At 61.6% G+C, this 11106-nt stretch overlaps 1 protein-coding gene across 6 annotated transcripts in view; it reads right to left on the bottom strand.

The window, feature by feature from the left end:
* The window catches only part of THOP1 (thimet oligopeptidase 1), an 18275-nt gene extending 7613 nt beyond the window's left edge, over window positions 1-10662 (bottom strand). For 2 of the 6 annotated variants that reach the window (XM_028500812.2, XM_028500811.2), the window contains exons 1-5: window positions 10523-10658; window positions 8175-8387; window positions 5726-5874; window positions 4604-4711; window positions 1415-1517 (exon numbers count right to left, since the gene is read on the bottom strand). In XM_028500812.2, coding sequence (XP_028356613.1) covers window positions 1415-1517; window positions 4604-4711; window positions 5726-5874; window positions 8175-8387; window positions 10523-10538 — 589 coding nt within the window. In that variant the 5' untranslated portion in view covers window positions 10539-10658. Of the gene's footprint in view, window positions 1-1414; window positions 1518-4603; window positions 4712-5725; window positions 5875-8174; window positions 8388-10522 lie in introns of all 6 variants that reach the window. The other 4 variants (XM_028500813.2, XM_055081654.1, XM_055081648.1 and 1 more) reach the window with 4 other exon arrangements.
* Between the last annotated feature and the right edge of the window lie 444 nt (window positions 10663-11106).

Genomic DNA, 11106 nt, shown 5'->3' with positions numbered 1-11106 from the left:
GGGAATGGAGGGAGAGGGAAGGAGGGGGGAGGGGGAGGGAGAGGGAAGGAGGGAGGGGAATGGAGGGAGAGGGAAGGAGAGGAGGGGAGAGGGAGAGAGGGAGGACAGGAAGCAGGGAGAAAACAGAGAAAGAACACACCATCTATGTTTCTGTAAAATGACACCAGGGATCCTTCCACAACCGGAGAAAATAACCCAGCGAGGCTCCTGCTCAGCTGGAACTGAAACTGCAGACGGGGTCAAACCCCACCAGGCTGGCCACATGTCCAGCCACCACCCCAGCCCCATGAGATAGGTCACCGGGGCTCTGAATGTCTGCTCCATGGAGCTGGGGTTCACCCTCTCACCCGGGAGGCCGGGCCATGACAGCAGGGCCCCTGGGCTGGACAGATGGGGTGGAAAGCAGCCCCACAGGACAGCTTGTGCCAGCAGATTCAGCTGCCAGTTTCCAGAGGCCTGGGATCACCCTTTGGCCCATGAACCCCAGGAGCCACGTGGGTCCTGCTGCCCGGGACAGGGGCTTGGGGACCAGAAGTTAGGGCAGCAGAGGTTGGCGCGATGGACCTGAAAAACCTGTCTGGGTCAGCGTGCACCCGTGGGTGTCCCCAAAACCCACCCGCCCAGAGGCAAACGAGGTGTCACGTCTTATGCAACAGCCTGTTACGCAGAACCGGTGAGGATGCTCAGCCCCGTCTGAACCCTGGGCAGAGCTGACAGGCCGCTGCCCACCTGGCCTGGAGTTTGCAAAACTATCAGCCTGGGCAAGACGGAAGCAAGTCTGTAAAAGGCCGAGGAACCGATCAGCAGGGAAGGAGCCTGGAGAGACAGGAACTAAATGCGATGCCTGAGGCCTGGCTCAAGCCACACGGGGCCAGAAACGTCAAGACTGCCATCGGGATGGCTGGGGGGACCGCTCCACGCTCTGCTTCCCGAGGGCTGCCTGCGCCCGGGGACTCGGGAGGCGCCCTTGCTCCCGGCGATGCGTCCGGAGGCCCTGGCGCAGGAACAGCACACACGGCATCCACGCACGGAGGCCTGGCCCGGGGAGCACACGGGGTCTCCCTGGTGCTATTTTTGCCACTTCCCTACCGGTGTGAGGTTTTCAAAATAAAGCATTCGAGGAAGAGGGCAGAAGTTGAAAAAGCCGCCCAGGCCCCGGCCCTTCAAGACCCCACGCCGGGTCAGGCTGGGGAGGACCCTGTGAGATTAAAGAAACATCACAGAGAGCAGGGTGGGGGTGGGGTCTCAGGGGACAACTCCCTTCGGGGCAGAATCTCGGTAGACTGCAACCGCCCCCAAGGAAGGATCCAGAACCTTGGGACCCAAACACTCTGAGCGCCCCAGTGGAAGAAGGCCCTCCCGGGGGTCGGGGCACACGGACGCCCCTCCACCACCCCGCGGGGCCCGCACGCACCCAGCTGCTCGCGCGTGAACGGCAGGAAGGTCGTGTCCTCGTTCAGGTTCTTGTTGAAGTCGATGCACAGGAGACTCAGCTTCTTCTTGATGCTCTTGATTTTCTGGAGGACGAAGACGGCCGTGAGATCGGGGGGCGGGGCCGCGGAGGGGGGTTCAGGGAGAAGGGGCAGGTGAGAGGAGGGAGATGGGAGAGAAAGGGCCTCGGGTCCTAACTGTTAGGACCCTCCTCAGGAGTTACCCCAAGGTGACGGCCTAAGCTTCAGCCGTTTCAACGGAGCTAAGTTCCTGTCCCTTCAGGGTCTACCTGGTTTTCAGAAACGGGGAAATGGACCAGCCTGGGGGAGGGAGCGACGTGGGGCGCAGAGGAAGGCACCGGCTCCCCGGGGCCCCTGCCGGGCCAGCAGCAGGCGGGGCGCCTCGAGGACCTGCCCAGGTTGTGCCCCCTGCCCAGCGCAGGACTCGGCGCGCCCGGCCCCGCTCCCGGGCTGAGCAGAAGTGCCTGTCAGAGGACAGGAGGGGCGCTGGGGGATGGCGCCCGCTGGCTCTGCCAGGAGCAGGGGCTCGTCGACAGGAGGGGCGCCTGGGGAGTGTGCCCGCTGGCTCTGCCAGGAGGAGGGGCTCGTCGGGCACGCCTGGCTCAGAAGCAGCCCGAGGGACGCCGGGCCTCTGTGGGTAGCAGGCGCCGTGCCGGGCACTGGCCTCCCTGTGGCCTCACGGCCCCACGGGCCACGACTCGGCAGGAGCACAGGGCACCCTGGGAGGACGGGGCAGCACTCAGGACCCCGCCCCGCGCCAGCGGGCCGCCTCTCCTGGGCGGCCCCCTCCATGGGCGTCCCCGTGGTCCCTCGGGCCGGTGGTTCTCAGGCGTCAAGGCAGCCTGCGCAGCCCCAGCGTCCACGAGGAGGGGCTCGTCGGGCACGCCTGGCTCAGAAGCAGCCCGAGGGACGCCGGGCCTCTGTGGGTAGCAGGCGCCGTGCCGGGCACTGGCCTCCCTGTGGCCTCACGGCCCCACGGGCCACGACTCGGCAGGAGCACAGGGCACCCTGGGAGGACGGGGCGGCACTCAGGACCCCGCCCCGCGCCAGCGGGCCGCCTCTCCTCGGCGGCCCCCTCCACGGGCGTCCCCGTGGTCCCTCGGGCCGGTGGTTCTCAGGCATCAAGGCAGCCTGCGCAGCCCCAGCGTCCACCCCCTCAGCCCCCCAAGGTAGTCTGCGCAGCCCCACGGTCCACACCCTCACCTCCCCCACCTCGAAGCTCCATGTGCCTGCCGCTCCGGAGAACTTCGGGGCCCCCGTGCCCGGAACCCACCCTGGATGCCAGAGTCCCACAGTCCTCCGAGTCCCGTTTCCTCCACCACAAGGCACAGCACCGGCCGAAGCGGGACAGCGTTTGAGTTGAGTAACAAGGACTGTCGCTGAGCCCTGGGTCGGGCCTGGTACCCGCGTTAACCGCGTCTTTCACTTTCTGACGCAAACCAGCCAGCGCAGGGCTGCACCCCAGCCCCTTCTGTACGGGGCTCCCACACTCGGGGCCACCGTCCCCCTACGCTCATCACCCCGGAGAGGCCCGGAGCCCCGGGGTCATTCTAGCCGATCCTGAGCCTGCTCCTTCCCGGGGACGCACACCTCAGGCTCCAGTCCCCAGCCACCCCTCCCCTCATTCCTGCCTAACCCTCGTGCTCCTGGCAGGCCCTAGGTGACGAGGCGTGCCCCTGCCCAGAACCACGAGTGACAAGCTCTTTCCTCATCAGCTGGCCTCACTGTTCTCTGTCCTCCACACAAACCGACTCGGTCAGCGCTCACGACCACCTCTGAGGGGATCCTCGGGTCACGCACGTTACAGATGGTGGACAGGGACAATGGGGTCCAGTGACCGGCCTCCGGGCACCCAGCCATTTGGAGACAGAGCTGGGTCTGATCCCGGCCATCAGGATGCGTGTAGTTATGGTGCCCACGCCCCCCACCGAGGTGACACCCTTGACCATGGGTGGCTTGCAGTACCCGCTCCCCTCCCCACCCCACGGGGCTGCCTCCCGGGAGGGGCCGGGCTGCCCATCTCCCACCTGTCCAGGGTGTCGCAGGGACCCCGTCCTGCTGGACCATGGGTGGGAAGAGTTGAGGACTCTGGGGTCCACGCTGGGGGCAGAGGGGTGTCAGGCAGCTGGGAGGACCTGAAGGGACAGGCCCCGGGTGCGGGGGTGGGCCCACTGGGAAGCCGCACGGCCGCAGGGCTCAGCCAAGAGAGGAGGGAGGGGGTGAAGGAGGACATCACGCTCTTCAGCCTCTCGTCGCCCCCCAGCCTCCGTGCCCAGTGGGAGCCACGCTGCGAAGTACAGGAGAAACGGGTCGGGTCTTGGCCCCCAGTCCTGGCACACAGCTCCTAAAGTCACAGGAAGGGTTGCATCTTACAGCCCCACTGCCTGCCCACCTCCTGGGGGGAGAGAGGGCCAGGGGTGGCAACGTGAATCAGTTGCCCATGGCCACCGAGGTAATCGTGCTCATGGAACAAAATCTCGGTAAACTTGGGGCTCAGACAGCTGCCGTGTGGGTGCCTGCAGGGGGCCTGGAAGCCCCGGCCCCGCCCCACGCCTCCCCACCTCCTCCTTCCACCTGGCTGTTCCTTTATAATAACCCGGTGGTCTAGTCCGTGGACCGGGTGCCTGTGTCCTGGGGGCCGCGCTAGCCAACGAACGGAACTCGGGGTGGGCGCGTGGGAACTCCTGACACAGCCTGTCGGCCACAAGTGCAGGGGACGATGTGGACCTGTGGCTGGCGTGGGCCGAGCCCTGACCTGCGGGCTCTGACGCCGGGTGGATGGAGTCCGAACTGAACTGTGGAAACCCGGCAGTCACGGAGCTGCTGCTGTGGGAGCCCCAAGGGCCTGGCATCGGGACGGAAGCTCTGTGGGAGCGGGGGCTGAGGGTGGAGTGGGCTCGAAGGAGAGGGTCCTTTCTTGAGACCCTCCCAGCAAAGCCACGGGGGGCAGGGGGCCCGGAGGAGGCGGGGCTGGGGCGGGACGCAGAGAAGGGCCCACGCCGCCCGTGCTCTGGGGAAGCCCTGTGACCCTGAGGACCGAGGGCAGAGCAGGTGCAGAGGGAGTGCTGGTCCACGTGGACCTTCCCTCCTGGGGTTGAGGCAGCAGAAGGATGCGCAGGGGCAGGCACGCGGGGCCCAGGCCAGGCGCTCACCTCCTGCGTCTCCTCGGGCAGGTGGAGCCCGTTCCTCCTGCCCAGCCTTATCAGCCGCTCCAGGTACCGTGACGCCTCTGGCCTCAGCGAGTCACTCTGGACCTTCTCCTAGAACAAGATAACCAAAGTTCTGCTCGCAGCAAAACATCGAGAAGGTGCCCAGTGCTGGCGAGGCAGCAGAGAACAGGGGAGTCATCGCTGGAGGCAGTGGAAGACAGTGCAGCCACTCTGGAAGGGAGCTGGCCAGTTTCCTAGAAAGCAAACTCCCTAACAAAGCAGCCATTGCAGGACTCGGCAACCGCAGTCATGGGCACTTACCGCAGGGAAATGGAGACTGAAGCCCACACGGAAGCTGTGCACAAATGCTCTCGTGACTGGGAAGAGCCCCAGACCGAAAGCTGCCGGGGACCTTCCCAGGGCGGCGGGTGACAGGGGCAGTTGTGTCAACGTCAGGATCCTGCTGGGACGCTGACTTTACTTTCACAAAAGATGACATTGGGGAAAACGGGGCAAAGTAGCCGGCACCACCCTGAATCATTTCTTACAACTGCACGAGAACCTACGATTAATTCTGTCAGTGAAAACTTCTGTTAAAAAAAGCACTACCTGCGCTTTCACAGGCCCCCGCCCTCGTGTCTGCACAAAGCACCCAGGGGCCTCCCCTGGTCCCGAGGGATACGCACCAGCGGGCTCTAGGAACCACCCACCAGCCACGTGAGAAGTATCTGTGGTCCCCCCGACACAGGCAGCAGTGCTCGGCCGGCTGCACAGAGCATCCACAGGAAGGCAGGAAGTGCACACACCTGTTACTCGTCCCTCACCTCACGCTGGAGACTCGACGTCCCCTCTAGGTGTCCCCAGCAAGGTCGGGAAAGTGAGGTGACGTGTGGACCCGGGAAGGCATTTTATGCTTCTTCTCCTCCCTCCCACTCGTCTTTGTCACGTTTCTAACGTCGTCTGCTGTGGTCCAATGGCCCCACCGTGAAAGTCACCAACTTCCCCGGGCCCGGCGCACAGCCCGTGGTACCCACTGCCCACCTGCGGGGCTCCCTCCAGCCTGACACCTCGTAAAGCCCGGGGAGCGGAACGACCCAGTCTGAAGAGGTCCCACCGCGGGCTCACCTGCAGCCAGACGATCCTCTGGTACACGTCCCGCCTCATGCTCATCTCCACGTCGAACTCGGACAGCTTCTTGTCCGCCTCCGTGCTGGCTGTCCGGATGTCCTTGGATGGGGAGACGTGCTGGGGGAAGTCAAGGATGTTCCTCTGAACTGAAACAGGGAGACGACAGGACAGGTGTGAAAACAGCCCCGGGTGGAAACGGGTGGGTGCCAGCCCCAGGCTAGAGATGAGCGCGGTTACCCCCGTCCTCGGGGACTCACATTCCAAAAGGGAAAGAACTTAGCTCAGGACACCCCAAGCCAAGAGGGACCGGAACAGAGATGAGACCGGAAGAGGCCAAAGGGACTCGGTGCCAGAAAAGAGCCATGGCTGCCCATGGCTACACTGCAGCTCACCAAAGATTTTATACTTCACGGCACCATGGCACATGTGTACGCTTCGTGAGACAGGATGTGCGGTGCCTGTGAAAGCACACGCTTCAGCTGAGTCACCATGTGACCCGCAGACCCACCCCCCCAGAGCACACCTGAGAGTAACAGAACATCCTCTACCCAAAACTTCTACACACGCCATCACAGCAGCATGATCCGTAGGAACCAAACAGCGGACACGACCCAGACGCCATCAGCAGATGACTGGACACGTGTCCCTCCACACACGGGAGCATCACTCAGCCATGAAAAGGGGTGAAGCCCCGACACTCGCTGCCACATGGACGGACCCTGAGAACACGACGCTCAGTGAGAGAAGCCAGACGCAGAAGGACCCACAGGGTGTGACTCCATTGATGGGAAACGTCCAGAACAGGCAGATCCACCGACACAGTGGGTTAGTGTTGTCAGGGGGTGACTGCTGATGGGGACGGGGCTTTTTTTTGGGGTGATGGAAGGTTCTGGAATTGGATAGTGGTGAAGATTGGATATGCTAAATACACTAAAAACCAATGACATGTATGCTTTAAGTGGGTAGATTACATGGTACGTGAATTCTATCTCAACACAGCAGTGTTTAAAAAAACATGTACTTTGCATGGGGGAGACCTGAATTAACATCACAGTTTGGTGGCTTCCATGGTTCCAGGCCACCGAGATGGCCCAGGTCTGGTGGGTCAGCTGCAGCGTGGAAACCTCTGCAGGGCAGTCACCGACTCAGCTGACTAGGCCAAACACAGTGGGGCTCTGGGCGGGTCTGATGCCGGTGGCCCGAGAGCAAGCTGTGAAAAGGACAGAAACAGCCTTTTCTGTCCGTTTGGGATTTGCAGGCTGTGACTGCACCGAGTATGACAACAAAACAGCAGAGTGTGGGATCAGTCCAGGCGGCTGGTGTGGGGAGAGGGGGCACAGGAAGCGGTGCCGGGCGGAGCTCAATCTGTGCTCAAAGAACCCGACGCCCAGCCAAGCAGAGGGGAGGGGCTCCCCGGCTGGCACGAAGCCCCCAGACGGGGTGCAGGATGAGGGGCAAGGCAGTGCGTGGCCGGGCCCCAGAGGCCACGTCGAGGGCTCCCACCTGACCCCCAGGGCAGTGGGAAGGCACCGGAGTTGGTCGAGGGGAATGCCATGGTCCAATTCTAGTTTTCTTTAAAATTATTCAGGTTACTGAGGGGAGATAAAAAGAAAAGGCCACAGAAGTGGAGTAGGAGAGACCAAATCATGTCTGGCAGGGTCCCTCCCGAGGTGGGAATTTGCATCATCCACCCTCCAGAGCCTCCTGCCACAGATGAGAGGGGAGACTGAGCCCGCCACCCCTCCCCCGCTCCCGCCAGAGCAGGGGACTGAGGGGCAGAGCCGGCCTGCGGGCTCTCCATCCACTGCCTGAGCCGCAGCCCCCACTCTTGGGCCCAAGGCACACTGGGCCCCCCCAGGGCGGACCCTCTGGAGTCTCAGCCTGCAGGCCAGGGGCAAGCAGACCCTGCACGGCGAGGTGTCAGGGACATGTGAGAATCCCGCAGCTGGAATTCAGGGATTCTAGACGGTTCCCAGAAAAACAGCTGTTCTAGAGATTCGGGCACAGGGGGTCTCCTTGGCTCAGAGTTCTCTGCCTCATCAACCTCTGCAGAGGGGGCTCTGGGAGGCAAGCTGTGTATCTGACATACAAAGGCAGCAGACAGACCATGGAGAAGAAGAGGGAAGGACCCACTGGGTGGCAATGAGGATGCCTCAGGGTATCAGGGGACCCAGGGCGCCGTGGGAGGAGAAAACCGAAGGAGTCCAAGTTCAGCGGCTCAGAGAAAACAAACAGATCCCCAGGCAGGCACACGGGCAGGGGTGAGAAGGGGCTCCAGTTTCAAGGCTGGCACGTGAGCCGGCTCCCCGAGAGGAGAGCTGGCAGACACTGTCTGACGCTGCCGTTCTGGGCCCTCGGGGACAGAGCAAGCCGGCCGGCCCGGGTTGCCTTTCTCCACCGGGCCCCGGGGGAGGAGGTGGTGTCGCCCGGTCTGGGCAGGGCTCACCTGTGTAGGACACCTCCACATCGGCCAGCGCCTTGAGCGTGTTCTCGTAGGACACATCTTGGAGCTCCTGGGAGCCCACGCGGTCGTACACGCGCTTGGTCTCCTCGATGAGCTCGGTGGTGAGCTCCCCGATTTGCTGGGCACTCAGGTCCCACCGGAGGTAGTTCACGGCCGAGCACGGTACCGCCACGTCCAGGGCATCTCCTGCACAGGCTGGACCCAGAAAACAGAACCCCACACCCGGCGTGTCTGCTTCAGGCTCGGAATCAGGGTCAGAGTAACAGGCCGGGGAGAGTCCACCGTTTCCCGGAGCAGATGGCGAGGACCCAGGGCTTTCTGGGGGTCCTCCAGAGCACAAGGTGATCCTGCCCCCAGGGGACACTGGGGGATGTCTGGGGACGCCTGTGGTTGTCACCACTAGGGAGTGATGCTCCTGCCTCAGCGGGGTCAGGCATGCTGCTCAATACCCCACAGCAGCCAGGACCGCCCCCAGGAGAGGCCCCGCCCCCGAAGTCAGTGGTGCTGAGCGGGACATCCGGCATATACCTGCGTTTCACTGAAAGAATAACCGCACTGCAGGGTGGTACGCCCAACCTCCCTGAATGGAACCTGGAACATCTGTACTGTATTATTCCTCTAAAAGAGGGAGAAATCCTGATTACTGTGACGTCCCTAGCCCCAGGAGTTTCTGGATACGAGACTGTGGTCCTATAACAACAGCTGTCGGGCTTCCCTGGTGGCGCAGTGGTTAAGAATCCACCTGCCAACGCAGGGGACACGGGTTTGAGTCCTGGGCCAGGAAGATCCCACATGCTGCGGAGCAACTAAGCCCATGTGCCACAACTACCGAAGCCCGCGCACCTAGAGCCTGTGCTCCGCAGCAAGAGGAGCCACCACAATAAGAAGCCCACGCATCGCAACGAAGAGTAGCCCCCGCTTGCCACAACTAGAGAAAGCCTACGCGCAGCAACGAAGACGCAACGCAGCCAAAATAAATAAATAAATTAAAAGAAAAACAACAGCTGTCACTTGAAAACCTTCTTGTGTGTTCCAGGGTGTTTTGACCTCACTGAACTCTCAGGCAGTTCTGTACTCTGCACCCTATGTCGCTCCACTTTACAGATGGGAATCCTGAGTTCGCCATGATGCCACAGCCAGCAAGCGACAGAGGTGGGGTTCAAAGCCGGGCAGCTTACTTCCACTGATACACACTAAGTGGCGGGGGGAGCCTCTTCACCTCAATAGAGGTTCGATTTTTCTGGCCAAATGACTGCTTCAAATTAGAGAATATCTTTGCAGAATATTTTGGATTTCAAGAACTGCACAAGAGGGCCTGTGAGTCTGCATTAAATCTGGTGGTAAAGAAGGGCTCCAGGAGCTCAGCAAAGGCGGGAGGTACGAGTGAGGTGGAATTGTCGGGAAAACCTTCTGGAGGAACTAGGATTTGAACACTTGGAGCAGAAACATTCTTTTCATAAATATTTACTGATTGTCACCTACGTGCCAGGTCTCTGAGCTAACAATCCTGCAGCAAACAAGGCAGACAACATTCCTGCCTCCCTGAGGCCTGAATAATCATAATTATGATTATCATCATTAATACAATTATCATCAACATCACAATGGGCTGCAGAAAGAACAGAGAGAGGATAGGTGGGCAAGAGAAAATTCCAGGAGGCACCACTCAACATCCTGGGCGATTTTCTAAAATAGAGTATGCGGGTGGCATCGCTCCCGTAAATGAAATCCCTTCCATAGCGCCCCTTTGTGCTCCCCATAAAAGGGACTCCCAGCTGTGTTCCAGCTAAAATGACTTGTTGCTCTCCAAACGCCCTACTGGTGCGCTTGCCTCCCCGCCTTTGCCTTCGCGATTCCCACCACCTGGGACGCTCCTCCCGCAGGACAGCTGCTTCTCCCCACGGGGTCCAGGCTGAATGAAATGCCACCTCCTCCGAGAAGCCCTCCAGGACCGCCCTCCCTAAAGAAGCACCACCAGCCCCGGCACCGACCACTGTCTAAAGCCCTCGCTTAATTTTTGCCTGTTGAACGTCCGCCTCCGGCTCTGGAACTGCGTCTAGAACTCCCTCAGAGTCCACCCCAGGGCCAGACCCATCCTCAGCAGAAGTGACACGGAGTTTGCCGAATGAGTGAAGCGCTGGAAAAGTTGTTCATTCATTCGGCAACCGAGGGGTCGGGGTTCCGGGCTCACTGACCCCCCTCCCCTGCCTGGATCCGGGTCACTCGAGAGTCACTGGGCTCCGCTCTTAAGCCCCAGGGGCCACCCCGAGGGAGGGGGCGCGCGGCTCCCGGGTCCGGCGAGCGGGGCCACACCAATGGGAGGCCAGTACCTGCGGGGGGCTTCATGGCTGGCGGGTGTGCACCGGCGACCTCTCCCTCCACCTGGCCTGCGTCGGCGTAGCGGCCGGCAGCCTATGGAACTAAGGTGCCCGCCGCCCGCGCACCAACTGAATGCTGGGAGACGCGTGCGCCGGACGGTAGGGCGCACGCGCACCCCAGCTCCGCCCACAACCCGAGGCTGTGCGCCCGGGCGCTGACTCCTCCTGGACATGCGCTGGAACCACCCCCGCCCGTCATTGGCTCTCAGTGGTGAGAGGGCAGAGCCTTCGGGGAGGCGGGGGAGAGGCGTTTCCATGGAAACCCACACAGCTGGCGCCTCGGAGCTTTCGCTAGGTTCTCTCTGCCAGTAGTTCGCCTGGGCGTCTAGCTCCTGTATTAATTTGTACTTGCCTCCTTTCTACCTTTGTTGGGTATTTGTCTAGTTTTACAAGTTTTCTCCCTCACTTAAGGTCCTCCGTGGTCGCTTCCCATATCTCAGGCTCTTATCCCATTCCCAGCATCCTGGCCAGCTTCTAGCATCTAATGAACAGAGATGGTGCGCCACATATGTTAGCTGAATCCAGTTGGTCAATTA

Source organism: Physeter macrocephalus, chromosome 2 (genome assembly GCF_002837175.3).
Source record: "Physeter macrocephalus isolate SW-GA chromosome 2, ASM283717v5, whole genome shotgun sequence".
Lineage (NCBI taxonomy): Eukaryota > Metazoa > Chordata > Mammalia > Artiodactyla > Physeteridae > Physeter > Physeter macrocephalus.
The sequence above is the reverse complement of the archived record's forward strand: the minus strand, read 5'-3'. Positions and strand labels throughout refer to the sequence as shown.